The 21,758-nt window shown below is 38.7% G+C and overlaps 1 protein-coding gene across 6 annotated transcripts in view; it reads left to right on the forward strand.

Moving 5' to 3' along the window:
* mgaa (MAX dimerization protein MGA a) overlaps positions 1-17,057 on the forward strand; it is a 123,591-nt gene extending 106,534 nt beyond the window's left edge. For all 6 annotated transcript variants that reach the window (XM_069917167.1, XM_069917166.1, XM_069917170.1 and 3 more), the window contains 8 exons: positions 1,525-1,643; positions 4,234-4,297; positions 5,430-5,615; positions 5,696-5,807; positions 10,630-10,926; positions 11,973-12,149; positions 13,877-14,080; positions 14,878-17,057. In XM_069917167.1, coding sequence (XP_069773268.1) covers positions 1,525-1,643; positions 4,234-4,297; positions 5,430-5,615; positions 5,696-5,807; positions 10,630-10,926; positions 11,973-12,149; positions 13,877-14,080; positions 14,878-16,196 — 2,478 coding nt within the window. In that variant the 3' untranslated portion in view covers positions 16,197-17,057. The remainder of the gene's footprint in view (positions 1-1,524; positions 1,644-4,233; positions 4,298-5,429; positions 5,616-5,695; positions 5,808-10,629; positions 10,927-11,972; positions 12,150-13,876; positions 14,081-14,877) is intronic.
* The last annotated feature ends 4,701 nt before the right edge of the window (positions 17,058-21,758 follow it).

Here is a 21,758-nt window from a genome sequence, read left to right on the forward strand (position 1 = left end):
AAGTTGGGTTGTTATTTAAACACCATTCATATGAATTCAAATTGACATTTCATTGGTGTATTTTTAAAAGTTTAAAGAACGTTTGACAAGATTAATATACTCTAATACCTTATAGTTTTATAGTTGGCTGTTGGAAAGGAACATAGATCATAGTGCAGACTTTTGCTCTATTTCTCTGAGCCCTGAAAGCCAAGATGTGCCAGGCTCAGCTTCATACCAAATACTCTCATTTTGCAAACTCAATGACATGCAGGTCTTTGGACAACTTTTCTCTTTTAGATGGCCCCAAAATAAAGTATCTTTACACTAGGATCTGGAGAAGATAGAATGTCCCCTCTTATGCTTACCCTGAGTTATGTTGCCTTCTCATTCTCACCAGTGGAATCCATAGAATCTGATTGAAGCCAAGTGATCCTCTCCAATAGTTACACCAAATATCAGTTGGAAGAACTTGGATGACAATAGCCCATTTCATCCATCTGTGCTGATTGTAAAAGATTAATAAATTAAGTACTGATTTACTTATTGAAATTAGTTGCTCGACACTTTCTCTAGTGAATTGCAACTCGCACTGAGATGTTTGATGAGGGCAGCAGCTGGTACTTGTGCATTTTGAAATTTGAGTGGGCCTCTCACATATGGTAAAGGCAGTTGAAGTCACTTGCTGGCAGACACCAGTATCCCCTTGTTGCACAGTAGTACCTTCTGGCATTTGTCTCAAATAGAGAATGTACAATTCATACTCTCAAAATTTACATCTTCTCTCCCTCTGCCCCACTGATTCCTTCTTCTCCATCGCTGTCATAGTGTGTATTGTGGATGTCTGGCTGCCATGCGGGTGCCCTTCTGGAAGTAGTATGCTGCAAATTGCCAAGTTTGGAATTGTGTAGGTCTTGGCACACCACTCTAATGCCATCTCAATCATCCTTTAGACCAGTGGTTTTCAAACTTTTTCATTTCACTCACATACCACCTAAAGTAATCCCTCTGCCTAATGTTTGATTAGTAAGGAATTACTTAAAGTGGTATGTGAGGGGGGGAAAAAAGGTTGAGAACCACTGCTCTAGACCCAATTATTACTGAAATTTTTTGCTTGAGAAAATTCCCATTGGTCCATTTCCTTTGGAGTGATGAAACTGCACATAACGAGTCAATTAGGTACAATTAAAACAGTGGTTTTCAAACTTTTTCTTTTCACGCACATACCACCTTCAGTAATCTCTTACTAATCACAGAACACTTATGGTATAGGGATTGCTGAAGGTGGAATGTGAGTTTTTAAAAAAGGTTGCCCGTCCTTGTTTAGCTTGTCAGAAAATAATAAAATCCAATTTATAGGCATCTATTTCAATGACAATTGTAAGATGATATATCATAGACTTCAGATTTATTCTTAATTCCTATACAGTGTGCATTATTCTCAGGGTGGCCAGGTTGTTGTCCAAAAAATGGCAAGTTTTGGACTGTGTGTGAAGGATTTGTATTGCTCTTTGTGCTTTGTAATCTTTAAAAATGTTTTCACAGTTTGACTCAACCTCCAGTGAAGAGCCAGTGGACATCGAGACTGTAGAGGAACTCTCTGAGAAAATTAATATTGCTCGTCTTATTGCTTCTGCTTCCTGCCATCATAAAAGCAAGACAAAGTATTGTGGTGCTTTTTTTTATTTTGAACATGATAACCTGGTTAATAGTGGCAGATTTTATCTTGTGCTGTGTTACTTATAAAGTGATCCATTGCTGGGCATATTGATATAAAAGTGCAATTGAGAAGCAGTTTCCACTAGCAAATGGTTCAAGGATCACAGAGGTTAGATTCAGTAGTTCATCAAAAATAGCAAAACGTAACGTGAGGATTTTCTTTGGCTAAAAGTAGTTATGATCTGAAACTTGCTGTCACAGCTTTCAAAAGGAAATTGGATAGGCGAGAGAGAATAATTTGGAGGTGATAGAAAACTGGAGATGCCAGGATAGATAGCTCCGTAAGTAGCATGAACCCAGTAGGCCAGCTTCCTCTTTTTGAAATCTTGGAGGGTCTTTGGGATGTGGAACAGAGTTTGAGTTAATTAACTGTACAAATGTATGAGATGTCCATCCTTGTACAGTATACTAATTTGGAAATTGGGATATGATTGGAACACATCTCTGGCAAAGTGTGTTAAAGATTTAATGTATAGAGAATGTTTCAAACACAATAGATCTCCAAATAGTTGAGACAATGAATGCTTTGATAAACTATCTTTCTCAAGTGACTTATTGAAAGGTACTTTGGAATAGATTTGCAACATACCGTATTTGACCCACTTTTTCCCCCAAAAAAATCGGCTCCAAAATATCCCCAGGATCTTGTATGCGAAGTTGAAATTAGGCCTCTGCCAGTAGCATAAGACCGTGTTTTCCGGAGCTGCAGCTCACTTCCCCCAATGAGAAGGCCGACCACGGTAGCCCCCGCCAGCAGTGCAAGGCTGTGCTTCCTAGAGCCACTGCTCACTTCCCCCAATGAGAAGGCCGACCACGGCAGCCCCCACCAGCAGCGCAAGAGATGCAGAAGTATTTGCCAACTTACCTGTAAATACGCTTAAAAGATTTTTAAAAATATTCCCTGTTGAAATTGGAGGGGAGAGGTTTTGTATGCCGTAAAACACGGTACTTCATTTTAATTGAATTGGGCTTATTTGTTTTGAAATTAATAATGCAGGTATTCAGCTTGTTTTAAGTATTTGCTTTAACATACCCATGGTATGCCCTCGAACTCCAAGGAAACTGCAACTCTTTACTCAAACTGCAGGCAAAATGCTGGACTTTTCCTTTGTATTTTTGCAGACAACTGAATAGATCCATTTGCAGTTTGATACATAGAATTATAGAAAATTGACAACACAATCCTTTTAACTAATGTGCATTTGCAAGTTGAAAAAGGGTTATTATGGCAAATCTGCAAATCTCACTTTTTAGCTTTAGGTCTGTAGCCCTATGGGTCACAGCTCTTCAATACATAAATATTTTTGAATCTTCCACAGTTACCTCTGTTTCAAAGAAAATTAACCCATTTTTTTTTCATAGCCGAAGTTTTCCACTTCTGGCAATATCCTTGCTAATTTCCATTTCAGCTTCTGCAGTGAACTGTAATCACATCTTTTCATTATTCAAACCGTGGTCTAAAACTCTGGCAGAATTTCCCAGCTCTTGTATTCTATGCCTCGACCTTATTGACCTCCCCACTATCTTCTAAGGATATGTTGTTATTGCACACCAAGGGCCCACTTTTTATCCACAGCTCTCAGAATTGTCCTACTTGTGACATTTCGGTCCAGCTGACCACACTGTCAATATCTTCTAGCAAGCTAAAGCTGTCCTCCTCAATCTCAACCACATAGAATGTTTTTGTATCATCAACCAACACCTCATTCATTGAATTTTTAATTACATTCTACATAAAATTTCCTTACAAAAACAACTAGCTAATATCCTCCATTTACTGCTATTGATCTGGTTTTGAATTCATTTTGGCATCTCCTTTGACTCCTGCAAACTAGTACTTTTTATTGGCCTACCAATCATGTGGGACTTTGTCAATCTTGCTGTAATCTATATAATCTGGCAGGATATTGAAAGCTCTGCTATACTGCTAGTTGCAGCAGCGATTCAGCTATCTATAACGAATGGAAGGATGAGGGATTTTCTGCATCTGGAAGGAAAGCATGCCCTATGATGAAACTGCAAGATTAGCCCTTGGGAACCCTGATGCCATTTGGATGGAATTCCTCCCTACCTTCCTTGGGAAAGCTAGTGTGTTCAATCTCCAGTCAATGAAGTGAATGTCTTGAGGTGTGAGGCTCTCAAAGCTTGGGCATCCATCTTGTGCTTATTTCTTTTGCTTGTTTTATTGGGTCCAAATGTTGGAAAATAGTTTGTTTGGACATTGCCACATTGTTGGGCAGATTCCAAATCATACAAGGACTAATTGGTATTAGATAATTGCAAATTAAAATAAATGTTTTGTATGTATGTAGTTACTGGTTTATACTGAATACTGTAATCTAGAAAAATCACAGGGTTGGATACTTCTTTCATCTTTTAAGTTATTTAAAGGAGATGTTGTCCTTTGTTTATCTTTGTTATTTCACTGAAATAGATGGTGAGTTTTCAAATATGTATAAATTAAATATTTTTGGTTATGTGTGTTTTTAAATACTCTATTCACATTTGTTTTCTTATTTGATTTGTTCCTTTTAGATGCCATTTCCACAACCCATACCTTGGAAACAAATCCCAGGAGGAGGACATTAAACCCATGCAGGTAAGTTAGAAAGTGGGCTTTGAATGAGCGGAGGCAATATCTGTGGGTGGAAAGTGCTTGCAGTGGGGAGGGTAATTTATACCTTGGCATTTGGACTCCTGAAACTAATATGAAAATTTGCAACTGTTAAAGTTAGTCCCAGTTTAAATTACAGGTATGCACCACTTAACCTCCATTCGGGCAACATCTGACCATATATACTGTTAAGTCCATGGTCCCATAATTATTCGGTTACCACGAGCAAGTCCGCAGCAATTTAGAAAAAGCCATTGCTCGCTATATGAAATTGTATACTGTGTACCCACACTTACTCAGTCTCTCCTCACAACCCTGTGTCGGTTCCCACACTGCTCCCTACTCAACAAATAAAATGTTTACATATACACTGCAGTATCCCATATAGCTTTGCCAAGTCTATAATATGGTGTTTGCACAATGTCCACATTGCATTTCAGAGAACATATTGTGGATGTTAAATGGCACATATCTGTATAACAAGGATTTATTGTCATTACTTTTGCAATATAAGAAAATAGAAGTAGATGTAGGCCTTTTGGCCCCTCAACCCTGCCCCATCATTCAATCTGATTGTGGCTGATCGGTCTCAGGCCTCAACTCTTCTTCTTCTGTAACAGGTTCCTGATCAATTCCTTGATCTCTCAAAAATTTATCTATCTTGGTCATTAACTACCTCCAAGAATCTAGCCTCCACAAGCCTCAGGGGTAAAAAGTCCAGAGAATCACTATCCTCCATGAGAAATTCTTACCCATTTCATGGACAACATTTCTAGTCAAAATCCTGCTGCAGACTCTTAACCTGAAATGGCAACCATCCATTTACCTCTGGATGCAACTCATCCTGCTGAGTTCGTCCTACAGTTTTTATCTACCCTATCACACCCCTCTGGATCCTCTATATTTTAAAAAGATCAGCCCTTGTTCTTCTCAACTTCAAAGACAGCTTGTCCAGTTTCTTTATCTGTTTGTGATTGGGGAACCCTCTCATCTCAGGAATTAGCTTGTGAATACAACAAATGTTTCATATTTCTTGGCTTGTCTTAACCAATTGACTTTTGATAACTGCAGGTACTTTTTAAAACTATAAAACAGTGACTATTTCTTGCTCATTTAGAAGCCCAGTATTCTTCTCAGTAATGAAGCAAAAGATCAGCTGGATGCTCTGGTAGTGTATCGGACTGCACACACAGTAAACGAGCGGAGGAGGCGCTCTGAGATGCGTGACCTCTTTGAAAGGTTGAAGAGAACAATGGGACTTTGCCGAGAGGAGAAAGCTTCAAAGTATTTTATCCTGAAGCAGGTATGTTAAGATATTTGAAGTACCAGAGTAGCTGTATTATTTAGAATATTTTGTGACTGTTTATTTCTCTACTATTGTAGGCTTTTGGAGAAATCCAGAATCTGCAGGATTATTCTGATTGTTTGACAGCTGAGAAAAGTATCCAGACTCGCAGAAGGGATTTGCTTATTCGAAAAGTTTCTCTCTTGACAGGTATTATTGCCTTCAATAATATTTGCTCTGAAAGTTACAGTTAGTGCAAAAAAATCCCGTCGCTTCTCTGTCACATTTGAGAGGGTTGGTGAAATTCTTCTCGTTTAAGGATACAGAAAAGTTTCCTGTACGCTTATTGTAATATTTATGTGTTGTGCAATTTCTAAATTGTATTCAGTCAACATTATTCGCTTGAGCAGCCATTTTCAACCTTTTTTTGGTTTTGTCCCCTTTAGGACTCTGCACAAAGTTTTTGGGCCTCTTCACTGTAAAGTAGTCATTTAGTTGATTTCTTCTGTAATTCTCTCTCTTACTGATTGCATATAAAATACTTATGATGCCTGAAGTGAAAAGAAAACTAGGATTTTGATCTGAGTGTAACAACTGTAGCTGTAACTTGGCACAGAACAAGCAGACAAATAGGAAATAATTCTTATTGAACAAGTAGGAAAGAAAAAAATAAGAACATACATATTACAAAAAAAGTTTTTTTTAAATTCTTCGAGTGAAGTGGTTTGTACACTGAGTTATTGAGGAATTTTAAGCATAAACCTGAATGTGAAAACTTAATAAAAATAATTTTTTAAAAATAATTCTTATCAAATGAAATTTTTAGTGAGCTCCTTGATCTTGACATTGCTGTGCCAGTGTTTTGATGTCAGGCTACAAATTGGATGGTGATAGTTGATGGTCACCTCTTGTGAAATCAACTCTCTTTCTGAATTTTGTCAAGGAATCTACCTTGCTGAAACCACATTCAACAAAGTATGTTGAGGGACAGGCATTGAAAAATAGTTTGGCCTTTTTCTATAGTTTTGAAAATCTATTCGGCAGGTTTACTCAAGAATCTTTTGCAGAATGCAATTACTTTGCTCTGAAGATCACTCAACCTCTCATGAATTTCTGCATCAACATCGGTGGGTTGTTCCTCAATTGGATCAAATATCCAGTATTGGATATTGAGGTTTAACATGTCGTTAAATATTTGCTGCAGATCTGTGTCGATTTGCTTTAGGTTTCATTTAAGCAGTAATGCCATTGTCCTTCAGTGCCTATGCATTTGTATTAAGATTTGGAAATTGTAAAAAAAAAATCTTGACGTCTGATCAAGCTCCAATGGATTTATTTTGCCCCTTTTAAGGAAAGAAAGAATGGCTTCCTTACCGTCAACGAGCTTATTGTGTTTACCCTGGACGTTCTTGTTCAATAAATTGAGTTTGTCAAAGATATCTGCCAGATAAAATATGTCTGCCTTTGCATCAATGAGTTTTTCTCCTTGCTCGTAATGAGAAAGAAAGGAAACAGTCCTGGTCCAGAGTGCAACAAAAGACAAAGACATTTTTCTTCAACAGCCACTTATCCTCATTATACAGCAGCATCTGAAAATGTTCATCATTTTCTTCACACAGCTACTGCAATAGGAATACTTGAAGGGGATGTGATTTTATAAAGTTTACAGCCTTTATGACAATTGAAAGGAAAGCATTTAAATGGCCTCCTAAGTTTTTAGCCACTGAGTGCTTCTTATGAAAGAGGAAAATTAACAGTAAAGACTGAAGGTGTAACATTATTTAGCGTGAGATTAACTCTCTGTGTCGTCCAGCCATTGAAGCGACATTATCAGTGTTATAGGCAACTATGTTAAAAGGAATACTGCTCTCATTTATGTAATTTTTTTTAAATGGTTTCTTTAATCCTTTGCACAAACATCTCTTCCATGAGTGTGTTTCGATTTCAGAATCTGGCATACGCCATGAGAAGAGCGTTGTTCTCTTGCAGTGTGGATTTGCCTAATTGTAAAGAGAATTTTTTTGGATTGTAATGAAATGACAAAATGTTTTTCAGTGTTCCTTGCAATCTCATCATTTCTTCTAGAAACAGTGCAATTGTTCAAAGGAAATGCCTGAATAGTTTCTTTGGCATTTAAGTTCATGACTTCAGATCTTATTATGACCACTCAAGACAAAATAAGTAATCAGTGACATTATGAACATTTCCACTTTTAGCAATGAATTTACATTTCTTGTACGATGCAAGAAGATCCTTTTCTGATTTCTGTGACATTTCAGTAATCATCTGTTGAGTGTTGGCCTTCTCTTGAAATTATCTCAAAGGGTTTTGAAGTAATCCAAGGGTTATCTTTCTTCTCTTTACGTTTCAGCTTGCTTGGCCTTGTGCTTTCATTTGAAAATGTATTCATACAAAGCAAATATGTGGGTAGAGAAGTGTTTTGCAGAGATGTTATGAAACTATATGTAAGCTCAAAGTCGGTTTAAATTTTATGGAAAATAATGAACAATACATAACATATTAAATAAAAACTAGCAGAAGGAGACATTAATTCACTACCTGTCATGAAAATTTGAAGCAGACAGAGTGCATTTATTTCCTGGAATTGAAGGCAGTAGAACTAAAGTGGAAAACAACATGGAAGCCAATTCATAGACAACCTGGTTCCATGACAATCAAAAACAATCATGTAGAAGCAAGGAATGCTCTGAAAACATTGTTAATTTTCTGCATTTGTCTCCAAATGCATCCAACCTTGAAAAAAAATCTCACATTGCTTGGCAACTGCAACAAAGCCTCGTAACAAAGTCGTTTCCTTCCCCCAAAAATGTTTAATCTGTTCAGTTTTTTATGCTTCCTTGTAACACTTCCACCACTACCCCCTCCCCCCCCCGGCCAATAACACTGGGGGCCCTCCTTATTAAGGATTTCAGTCTGTACTCCACGCTGGCACTGTGTTGCCCCCATTGAGAATGGGCTGAGTTAGATGTTTACTGCCAGATACGTTATCACTTAAGAATACACAGAATTTCCATTGCAACACACTATTACATTTACATTTCACAATGTGAGAGTAGGAAAAAGAAGTTTCTGGCAGTTTTTGAGCATGTTAATTCATCTTGCTTTTTGAATAGTCTCTGTGTGCCTTTTGACCAGAGGAGTTATTCAATGGATCTGATATCTGTACAAGGAATTGACATTCATACTTGTAATTGTCATTGGTCTAATTTTAAAACTGAATTGGCTTGTACCCCAATGGGGAACACTGTAGTGTAGCATAACTACTGTCACCTGTCAATCAGTGCTGACATATTTGTTCCAACAGAATTCAAGGAGGTCACCACTATTTTAATATTTTGTTATTTTTGCACTAAATTGTGCAGGAGACTGGTAACTAGAAAGAAATTTGATATATTAAAAAGTAATAATTGACTAGAGTGGTTGATGATGGTGGATGGATGAGCCAAGGAATTGCAAACTCATCTGTCCCTTCAAAGTGATTTTGCTGGAAGGGTTCTGGGTTGAGGGGACTGGGGTACAGGAAGAGAAGAAATGTCAGGTGATGGAATCTCAGTGAAACTGTTGAAACTTTCCCAATGATTGGGGGATGAGGGGGAAGCTGCTCAATCAGAACAAGGAAAACTATCCCTATCTGACTGGCGACAAGGATGAATAGAAACAGAGTTGGGGAAATGGAGAAGTTGACCCTAGTCAACTGATTCACCCTAGTCAACTGATTCACAGAATGCAGAACATTTGAAGGTGTAGGTGTGGAAAGTATTATTACAGTAGATGCTGCTGAACCAGGATAACTGAGGGAATTGACACCTGAGGTGAAGTTAGAGATGTCTAGAAAGGGAAAGGAAGAATCCTAATATGGGCTGTGTGAAAGTGAGAACAAGGTGGAAATTAGTTGTAAAGAATACAGTTGATCAATATAACAGAAAAAGAATTGGTAGAGAAGCTTGAATAAGACTAAAAGGACAGATCCATTTATCCAACAGAGAGAGACAGCTTAAGTTGTACTTGTCTTTGTCAATAACTTGCAAAATGTGAGTGGAATTGGAGAAGTTGTTCAAGTCAAGTCATGTTTGTTTGTTGTTCATACTATAACAGTGTACAGTGAAAACAAGATAGCGTTTTTTCATTTATATTAAATTTGAGATTGGCAGTACAGGGGTGGTGGCAGGACACACTTAGCAATATAAGAGATAAAGATTTGGAACTCAGAAATTTTAAGTGACTAGACATCAGTTGACACCCTACACTTGATTTTTCAAGCAATAAGTTTGCTGATGGAAAGAGAAATTATTGTTTATGCTAAGATGGTTTTAGAAGATGAAGGCAAGAAGCATGCTATTTGAGAGTTGAGATCACATTTATGTGATATGATGGGGGCATTTTTGTCTCAGGCTCAGATGTGTGATTGAAAAGAGGTCTGGGATGTCCTTGGGTTATGTTGGATGCAGGCTTATGGACTAGAAAACGTTCAACAATGAAGGAGGTGGAGGGGAGAGTTGTGGGATGTGATTGGGAGAAAACACAAGGACCAAACTGTAACAAAACTGGTTACTCGGATACCACGGAGGTTCTTCTTATCTAGTTCCCAAGCAGAACTCTGCATTCCAGTTGAAGCCAACTTCTCCTTAGCTGATGAGTGTCTGCTAGGGATTTAGAACTTACAAAAGTAGACTGTTGACTTTTGTAAATTCTCATCATAAACAGATGATCTGAATCAAATTTTGGTGAGTGTAAAAAGGATTTGGATAAAATTCAGTGCATGCAGTTCATAGATACTGCACTTACATGTAAGAATATCTTGTCTCATTCTTTCAGTTGCAAGGTGTAAAACTCGAAGTTTTGGAGCACTCGTATTAAAGTTGATGATTCAAATAAGGCCCAACTAAAATGCTTGTTGACCTAGGTACAGACACCAAAAGAGAATGTTCAAGATGTTAATGACAAGTTCACATCAGTTAATCTAACATAGCCATTGCTGTATTTATTTTAATAATTTTATTTCTGTTTTTAGGGAAGACTGAAGAAGTTATTTTGAAGAAACTGGAATATATCTGTGCAAAGCAGAGAGCACTAGATGCTGAGAAGAAAATGTTCATGCAGGAAGGAAATGACACAAGAGAACAGCACTTCAACAATTTGAGTGCAGCACTTAGTTCAAATATGGATTCTTACCAGAAGGTGGCCCTAGACTTGCAGAACCAGAAATCACCCAATGTCACTATGCCATCTAGTGGACAGAACTTAATGGCTGAGACTTGTTCTGGAAAACCTATTATTCTTACCAGGAAACGGTCATCAACAACTCCCCGTATGTAATTTTGTCTTTTATGGAGTAGTATGCCATTTTTGTACTATTGCCTATCATGGGTGCCACTTGGTTCATTGCTTATGCTGCATTATGGATGAGCAAAATAATGATAGAATGGCCTTTTTGGTCGATAATGCTAAGCAATTCCTTAATACAGTGCTAAGATGTATCTTTTTCTGTACCATTTTAGTAAATCAGCAGCCTAAATTTGTCCTCACATGACTAACTAACTGGAGTGATCATTATAAATGGGAAGAGCCTTTCAGCTTCATCTTGAAGATCATTGGGTTCTCTACCTACTTACTTTTCATCTACATAATCAGCTATCTAAAATATTTTTCACCTATAGTTTTGCAGAAATATTTTAGAAATAATGGAGAAAAAAATTTCTTTTAACTGCACTTCATTTGGTACCCTCTACCAAGTTTGATCTGCTTACAGAAATCACTTCTGAAGCTGAGAAATCTGGATGAGACAAACAAGACTTGAATCAGGATGTGAACAGGGTTTTAAGAAGGAAAATTCTGAGGCATGTGGGCAGTGTTAGTAATGCATTAAGGAGAGTGGGATTCCTGCTTCTATTTCTGATCTAAATTGAGGAAGTGAGATTATATGTGCACAATATATAAAATATCATGCACAATAAAGCAGATCTTGTTTACAGTGCCTTGTCTTCATTATCTTTTGCTTTTTAAGAGCTCACAGAGGAAGTAGGTCGTGCTTTTGGGAAGAGGCGAGAGGATTGAAGAGTGTCAATTTGGGAGACCAGTGGTGAAAAGTTTGCTTGTGGTGGGATTAATTGTTTAGTGGCAGGGTAATTGGAGATAAGATTAGGTGAGGGGTTGAAGGACGAACAATAAATTTGAAATTGGGTCATTGGAGGGTAGTGTGAATACAGAATGACAGGCCAAAAAGATGTTGGCAATGGATGATAAGTCAAGGAGGATGGTGACTGATGAGTGGGAACACCCAAGATGTGAGATGAATTAGAATAATGAGGTGCATGGATAAACGTGAAATGCTTGTTTTTGGTATTTTTTTAATAGATTCTTCAACATCCTCCATCCCTGTGACAGCTGGGAGTTTGCTGATGACCCCACAAGGTCAGGTTCTGACTTTAAAGGGGCCTCTTATTTCTGGCCAAACTCCATTCTTCACTGCTGAGAGACTCCTAAATGGAAACCAGTCCAAGGGAGATGGTGTTACTGGAACAAGTATTGCAGGTATTACTCATTTTCAAGTTTAATTTCTTAATTTAGACATACAGAAGCAAAATACACCCTTTTAACCTACAGCCCTTATGCTGCCCAATTACTGAATCTTCATCTTATACACACACAAAATTAACGAGTGCGCACATATAATGCGTGAAAAATCTGAAATCATGTAGAAAAAGGTTCTTGTATAGCGTGCACATGCATTTGCCACACACGTGTAGTATTAGTCCGTCGTATTTTAATGAAGACAGTGAACAAAAATCTGACTTTGAAGGGTTTATGGACAATAATGAAGAAGACGAAAAACACAACATCATTATTTTACTTATTTCAGATGTTATAAGGTTTTTTACTTCATTTTTTTAGATAATTCCATTCAACCGATCAAAATAAATTTTAATGTAGAACCAGTTGATGCTCAAATAGCTTCAATTTTATATTCAACATGTAAATATAGTTCTGGTATCGCGCACTTACGAGATAACACGCGGGGGAGGGGTTAACCCTGTTTGTAAAAAAAAAAAGCACATATTGCACATGTTACATGCATGAAAATACGTTACACACAATTGACAACCTCCAGTATGTTTTGAACAGTGGGAGAAAACCAGAACCCTCGGGGAAAAATCCACACAGACTCTTTACAGAATGTTCACTTTGAAAGTTTATTTTTATGTATTGCAACATAGCGGTCTTTACAGACAGTGCAGGATTCAAAGTCCAGTCCCGATTGCTGGCACCGTAACTGTGTTGTGCTATCTGCTCGGCTAACCGTGCCACCCTATGAGATAATGTTTTGACTGGATTTTCAGTGAACTGGGCATAAAGTGTAGTTTGTGACAGCTCTGTATATACTTTTGTAATGGTCGAGTTTTTTGGACCAATTTTTAGGGTCGAATTTGGAGGGTGTCGACTTTTACACAGGTCATACTTTTGACTGTGTCGTTCAAAGTATCAGGAGCTCGGATGCTGGGACTGGGTGGAAAATCTACATTCGAGAGTCTGTGGTTGGGGCCAAGATGTCAGGAGTTCTGGAGGGCACACATCAGGAGCTTCAGTGGGCAGGCAGCCAGAATAAGGGTTCACGGTTGGGATTTTGGCAGCTCGGAGGGGTGGGTGGTTGGGACCAAAACTGGGGGGTGTCGACTTTTACATAGGTCATATGGAAAAGATGGGGAGGTCAACTATTACATGGGATCAACAATTACAAGAGTATATACAATTTTATTTTCTTAATTTTTCATGGACAAATTCTGAGTTGTAGTTATAGCCAAGGTCCAAATTTACCAAACTAATATAGGTAAAATAATATTTCTCACACTTAAAGACCACTATGTTGCAATACATAAAAATAAACTTTCAAAGTGAACATTCTGAAAGTGTATGTAATGTATGCTCCAGGTTACTAGCCTTCACTTAAGGTGATCTAGAAATAACTCGCTCTATTCCAAAACTACTGTTTTATATGTGTGTGCATGGAAATAAAATATGGAAATCCTGGCACAATTTAATGGTACATCAGCGGCCTGAATAATTTGTGAGAATTGCTAGATTGTACCTTTGTCTCATATAAATTTTGGCTTTAAAATATGAACTCCTACTACTTTGTCATTGTCACTGAATATTAAGAAGTGATGAACAATTTTCTTTCACTCTCCCCCTTTCCCTTTCTCCTCCCCTTTCCCCTTCTCTCCCCCTTTCCCTTGCGCTCTCTCTCTCTCCTTTCCCTCTAGGCATTGCATCAGTCACAATACAACTGCAGGGGTTGCCAGTTCCACTTCAAGTAAACAACTTTACTATCGCAGGATCACTCAGTTCTACACAGACAACATCAACACAGTTAACCACCAGGTCTGGTACAGAGCCTGTAAGCTCCGATTCAGCTGACACCAGAACAAGGAACAATGCCAAATTGAAGGAGGCAACAGGTTCTAATGGTAAGAAGTACTGCATCTGTACTTCCTTTTCTAATTTTATTGGTATATTTTAGGGTAGTGGTCAAAAGACGGGAGTTATTTTTTTCCTGCTCCTGCCCTTCTAGAGTATGCCCTTGCTCTTAATAAAGGAGATAATTGTGGTCTGATGAAAATAACAGATGGATTCAGAGCTAAAGTTTTCAGTGTTTATGTTGGTCAATACTTGTCGATCAAAATCCGACAAGAGAGTAATTCTGGCTGACAGCAGATAAAGATGGGCAGTGAGCATCCTCTTCCCACCCATTCTTTAACTTGGGTGTTGGTCCTTTGAGGATCAGGGAATTGACTCTAATTCAACATCACCAATCATTTTGAGTTAGTATTGAACTAACTTGGTTCTTTGGGTGGTGAAGAATAGTTTGAGTGATGTTTTTTAAATAGATAAATTGTTACAGAGCAACATACTACACTAACTAACTTGTGTCATTTGGGTCATATTGTTTGTTGTTATGGAATTTCTATGTGATGCTTGGAGTGTGGGAAATGTGGCTCTTGATGTTCCTCATGTCTTGTTTTTCATAGCTGGACATTAAAACTTATCATTCATATATGCACATCAGAAGTGACGCAATTGCACTTCATGGTGAGCTTTTAAGGAACATTGGTTAAGGGGGTTTGTTGTTTGCACATACCATCTCTAGAAATCTTAAGTAACGTCATTAGATTTATCTCAGACTGAGTCTGAATGGCAACAAAAGCAGATCAATAATGGATAAATTTGCAGTGACTTATTTTAAATGTTTTGTATATCACCCTAGATAATGAAACTGCTTCATTCATGATGCCAAGGATTGTGAATGTAACCTCGCTGGCAACAGGGGAAGCCCCGATACTCAATGTAGAAGAGGCAAATGATTCCTTTGCATTGGATCCTCAGCCTCTTGATTTTAGTATGAAAGGGAGGAAGCAGCATACATCACAAGGCCAGCTAAGTCCTACGAGCAGTAAAAAATCAAGTTTGTCCACTATAAAGAACTGCTTGCAGCCAACTGGGAAGTCCACTATGCCTGATGAAAGTCAGGTCATGTCATTTCTCGTCTCAGCAGAGACTGCAGAATCTGAATGTGCCCAGCAACAAACGCAGCTTGTAGCTTCTCGTCTAATGAATGATGACAAGATAACCGAGTTGCCCAAAGCACTGGATCTGTCTAGTTTGCCTGATGGAACTGCAGTGTCATGCACAAGATCAGCTTGGACTCGAGATGCAGTCCCAGGAGAGTCATCAGTAACTGAAATAATACTTGGAGATAAATTGGAACTGCAGGTAATGAGTGGCCGAATGCAGATGTGCAGCATTGATAAAGTTGTTGGGCAGAATGAGAGAGATGGGGAACTGTCGTCGTCTCAGCTCCTGGATCCGTTGTTGAAAGCAAATGGCTCAGCAACTGGTGACATGGTGGACACTGAAGGATATGAGCCATTCACTTCACTTCTAAATGAGCTTGCGTTTTTAAATCAGCAGTTCTCTGAAGAAAATCCAGATGCACCTTCAATTTCAGACCACCATGCATTGGGCTTCATAGACAGTGGAACCCCAGGGGAGAGCATAGATGAATTGTCATTGATCCATGGACCAGTAAAACTGGTGGACATTGATGGTGCTGATGGAACCACTGTTCTGAAGCCAGTAGCAGGGAGAGAGAGTGCTGTCTCTACCAGCCCTCTGGTGTTGCAGCTAGAAGGAGAAGACTTGAATGTTGAGCAATTGCTTGGTGATGAGATACCTGTGGATTCTCAGAACGCGTTGGATAATGGCACACTTGACTTTGAGGGCAACTCTACAAGTGGTTCAAACAGTTCACTAAATGTTTCTCCTCCCCCGCTCATCCATATGAAAGTAAACTCTACACCAGTCACTGAGATCCCAAGTTCTTTGGATATGCTTTGGAGACCAATGCCTAAGCTGGCACCCCTTGGCTTAGTTAGGGGATCGGAGAAGAGTGACTCATCAGCACAGTTTGAATCAGGGTCTGAGAATTCTCCAGAGAGTAACAAGCCTATGCCTGCTTTGGCACGCATCTCCTCCCCTCAACACACTAGCATGGAAGGTCCAGGGCCTGCTTCAGGAGAACATTGAAACTTGAAAAAAAGGTTTTGCTTCTTGCCAGCTCATAATTTTACAGAAAGCAAAAGTATATACAATCTCTCCAATGGGGAGTTTAAATATGAAATTGAGCTTTTAGAGATCAGTGGTGATCATGCAATGAATTTTATTTAAATAACCAATACAGGATTGGATAATGGATCTGATGCACAGTTTATGGCTGTTGTCCATCATGAAATTGTGCTGATCACAGCTGAATGTTGTATTATAATTCACAGGAAACTCAACTAAAGTTCGGTAATTCTAGTTCTGTCTTTGTGGAATCTTCAGTTTACCTATTTTCAGGACGTCTTGTGCAGTTTTCAAACTCATCACTTTAAACATGAAGATTCTAAGCATATCTTTCTGGAAGTCTTTTGTATGTAATGTATCATGAGAATTGGGCTTTACTTGTTTTAGCAATTGTTGAACAATCGTATAAATGCCTTGTGTTATCAGAATCTAATGTTCTGAGTAGTTGATGGAATGCTGGTGTATTTGAAATGCACCAGGCCTACCTTTTTGAAATTCCTAATACTGGAACAAGTGTGATATAAATATTGTATTATGTTAAAGCTAATGAAAATGAATTGATTATGATGTGCAGCACAATTTAAATGACAAAACCTGATGTTTGTGTTTATTAGATGTATAAATACTGTATTTCACAATAAGGTTTTTAAAACATGTAGCAAAGACTTTTCTGAAGTTTTTTTTTGTTTTCTTTTGTCAAGATCCCACTATTTTTTTAGGTAATTCATATTGCTAACACAGACCTGATTAAAGCCTCCTGTGGTAAGAGGGCTTATGTGGCCTTGCAATAAAACATGTAAAATAAAGACTGTATTTGATTTAGATATTTTATATATTATTGTACTTCAGTGGTGATTGCAGTGAACGGAGTCATAAGTTCTTTGTTTCTTAATTTCTTTCTTAACAGGCTGAACCAGTCCCCCTTCACCACAACCCTCCTCCACCTGCCAGAACTTGTTCTCTCCCTCAATAACTTCTCCTTTGAGTCATCCCATTTTTTCCAAGTCTACCTTTTTGTTGGCTTTGTGGAGTAATCCATTCTGAGTCCTACACAAGCAAGGCTCCTCAACTCTTCCTCTGTTCTATTGATGACTACGTCAGTGCTGCCTCATGCACCCATGATGAGCTTGTCAATTTTATTCACTTTATGCTATCTTTCACCCCAACCTCAAATTCATTTGATCCAGCTCTAGCGACAGTCTCCTTTCTTGATCTCTCTCTCCATCTCAGGAGACAAATTTTTGCAGACAATTTTTACAAACCTACCAACTTCCACAACTACCTCAACTCATTTCTTCACATCCATAAGGATTCTATAATTTCTCTTTTTCTGAATTCCTTCATATCTGATCCAAAGATGAGGTCTTTCAATTCAGATCATCCGAGATGTCCTTCTTTTAAAAACATGGCTTCCTCGCTACTACCATCATCAACCCATCTCTTGCCCACATCTCCTCCATTTCCCACTCATCTGCCCCTAGATGCAACAATTCCCCACCAGCCTCTGCCTCCAATATGTTAACCACTGCAATTTCTGTAACCTACAACGTGATCCCACCACCAGGCATATCTTCCACTCCACCTTCCATAGGGACCGCTCCCTCCATGAATCCTTCTTCCACTCATCCCTTTCCACTAAATCTCCCCCTTGGCATCGTCCCCTGTGGCTGCAGGAAGTGTACCACACTTGCGGCTACACCTCCTCACTAACCACCATTTGGGGGTCCAAACAGTCCTCCCAATTGAAGCAACACTTGTTAATCTGCGGGAGTTATAAACTGCATCCAGTGCTACAGTTGTGGCCTTCTCTACAATGGGGAGACTGGATGCAGACTGGGAGATTGCTGAGCACCTTCACTCTGTTTGCATTAATGATAGTGGCCAACCATTTCAGATCTACGCCCCACTCCCGAGCTGACATGTCTGTTCATGGCCTCATGCACTGCCAACCCAAGGCAGTAAATTGGAGGAGCAACACCTAATAGTCAGTCAAGACCCTCTCCAACTGGATGGCACTAACATCGACCTCCGGTTTCTGTTCTCCCTCTCTTCCCTATTCCTCTGTCTACTTTCCTCCAGCTCTCTGTCCCCTTCCCTCTTCATTCACAGAGCCATACCTCTATTTGCTGTTGTGCTCTTGCTACTTTATCCACCATTTCTCTGTAGGCCTGTGCTCCTCCCCCTGCCCCACCCCCCACCATTTTATTCAGATGCCTGTCTACATTTTGCTCACACTTTGAGGAAGAGCTCAGGTCCAAACGTTGTTTATGTATCTCTACCTTTTCTATATAAAGTACACTGACCTGCTGAGTTTCTCCAGCATTATGTTTTTACTTCATTCACAGTGTCTTTAGACATTGATGTTTTACTTGAGTCATTAGAGTAGAAATTGCTTAATTGCCTTTTAATAATTGTAAAACTAGGCTGTGGGTCACTCCAACATTTTCTGTGGAACTCCCATGAAGGTTAACATCATTATTTTCAAGATTTGCAGAACAATATTGCCATGTTTCCATTTGTAACACTCTCCTATCTCAGTGTCACTTTGGTGTATTCTGTCAATTGACAGCAAATTTTAGCAATGGCTGGTATTTTGTCCTGCAGGTGGGATTGAGGCTGAAAACTTCGAAGGTCACAGCACAATGCAAATAGAACTCTTGCAGTTCCTGTGGAACATTACTACAACCAGGAACTTTGGAAGAAGTTTGCCATGGGATTGGAGAGACCTGGACAGGCTGGTGAAGAACAGTGTCTTCAGGAGGAATAATTTTAGTGCTCTAGGGCCATTAACATCTTTCAGGGCCACAGCTTTATTATTAGATATATTACCAGGAATATACCACAGGAATGCACTATATGAATGTCTACACGTAGTGGAAGACTGCATTACATGCAAATGCTGAGCTTGCTCTATTGTGCTACAGCAAGTGAATGAAATCTGCTGTGCTTGGGTATGGCTTTTTGGGAGATGTTGCTAATATATTAGGGATCAGTACAATGAAACATGCATAGACCAGCAGCTGCCTGAAATAATGCACAGCTAAGAAACAGCCCTAACTTTCCTGGCCAAAGCAGTACTTTTTGTCTTGAAGGCTGTATTTGTTGAATGATAGCTCAGATCTTGGCACGGATAAAGAAAGCAGTTTATTTGCCAGCACTTTAAATGGAATTATTTCAGGGGAAACTTGGTAAAACTTTGTTCTATGGGTCTCATTTGGATCAATAAGGTAAGAAATTGTGCTTGAGACAAATTTGGGACAGCCTTCAGACAGAAATTAGGCTTTGGCAAATAAAAACTTTACCAAAGAGTTTAAAGTTGAAATTTCCAATGGGTGCTGGCAATTGAACAAGTGCACTATTGCTCTACCCTGGGAATTTTGAGGCCACTTTGTCCAGCATTTTCACCTTAACTCGCATTGCAAGTGGATGACTACTTCAGTCTTGGAGATTATTCAAATATCAAATAGCCAACTCTTCAGTCTCCTATACATATACTTTGTTTTTCTCTTCCGTGTCATCACTCACCATTTCCAATGGTCTGCCTTTCCACAAATTAGATCATGAATCAAATTAGAGCCTTGTTAAGATTAAAAAATTGTCTTGCTAAGTGGGTTCTCTGTCAAATGTGAGACCTTGCTCATGAGTGCTACTTTTTAAAGAGTAATAAAAATAATTATTCAGTTTATTCTATCACCTACTGAACTCCTCGCAATAAATCACTGGAAAAACTGCGCGAGATGCAGCGTTCCAGAATCGCAAGAAATTCAGATGCTGAAATCTTGAACAAATAATGAAAAGCTGGATGAACTCAGCAAGAAATGGATTTTTTAGGCAAATTTCAGAAACCTTGTCTTTTTATGAATGATTTTCGACTGATTTCATACTGAAATTTGCTGATTCACTGAAATATGCAGGTTCAATTTCCAGGTGACGGGAGTGAATGCGTCAAGATGATTATCTACATACAATTAACATGCTATTTGCTCAGTGGTGGCTTACTTGAGTGTTAATGACTTGATTTGTTGAATTCCATTGCATTGAGTTCTGTTGAGCAATGCTTCAGCAGAGAACCTCCACACCATATTGTCAGTCGAGAGCTGCCTTCCTCTAATTACGCATTGTACCTTTTCACTAATTGTAATTTCACTTTGAACATGTATTCATTGTTCCTTCAGAAAATTTTGGACATGGGACTGGGGGACTGATGGCTGCTGAATTTGGGATGCAGTGGCGGGAATATGGGACTGTTGAGTCATAAAAAATACAGGTGGATTTAGATTCACCCAGCATAGAAATGGGCCTTTTAGCCCATCAAGTCATTGACCAGCATCAAGCACTTATTATTGTACATCCCATTTACTCTCCTTGCATTTTTATCAATTCCAAATTCTGCCATTCACCTACACACCAAGAGCAATTTACAGTGGTCAATCCACCAAGCTGTACATCATTGGGTTGTAGGAGAAGCCAGAGCATCCCCACATGTTGAAATATTGAGTCTCCCCCCACCCCGGAGTCTGGATTATTTTGTGATGTGAATAATTTTTGCATCTACTGAATCAAGCTTCATCAGTTTGTTAGTCTTTCAATAAGATTACCTCTCATCTAAAGTGCAGGCTGTTCAATGGTTCCAGGATTGAACTTGGTCTTCTCTCATTGTCTTCACAACGTGTATTGCTCTGCAAAATAATGACACTAAAGCTGTACACAGTACTATAATTGTAAGTAGCAAACTGACCATGTTCATTATTACATTTCCAATAATTCCAACGTCTTATTTGTCGTCCCACCTACTTGCTGAACCCATAGGTGTTTTTCTAGACTTAAATAGGAGACAAGTATAATATCCTCTAGAAATGAATGAGGGTAAGAAGTTATAAGTAGGCATTGAGCGTTGTCCATTCTAAGGGTAACTGTTGGGTTTCATTTACAATGGCACCAAGATCCCCCTTCTGAAGACTCAGCAATGGATTCTTGTGCAGTTCTGTGAAGATAAAAATTGATGTTAAGTTTATTTTTTAATGGATCTTTCTAATTAATTAATTGCCTCCTGGATTTTTTTTTCTATGTATAAAAACTTTATATTAGTATTTCTGTTACTTTCAGGAACAAATATGTCTGATATGAAGATCTGGAATTCAGGATGATTATAAATATTTTAGCATCAAATCATTCATTATCATCTGAATGTACATATACAACCCAATGAATTAGCATCTCTCCAGATCATTGTGCACAAAAACAGGTAGTTCATAGTACATACTGATCACATAAATAATCAAAATAAATAGATGTAAATATTTGAGATGAGTCAAAGAATACTGTTCATCAGTCTCCCAGCCTATGTGAAGAGCTAGTACCCAGCCTGGCAGTCCTGATTTTGATGCTCCTGTACCTCTTTGATGCTAGTAAATTAAAGATACTGTGTGCTGGGTGGAAAGGGTCTTCTATAATTCCTTGAGCCCAATTTAGGCAACGGTCCCAGTAAATGTCAATAGAGCAAAGCAAGACCCCAGTGATCTC

Source organism: Narcine bancroftii, chromosome 2 (genome assembly GCF_036971445.1).
Source record: "Narcine bancroftii isolate sNarBan1 chromosome 2, sNarBan1.hap1, whole genome shotgun sequence".
In the NCBI taxonomy this organism is placed as follows: Eukaryota; Metazoa; Chordata; class Chondrichthyes; order Torpediniformes; family Narcinidae; genus Narcine; species Narcine bancroftii.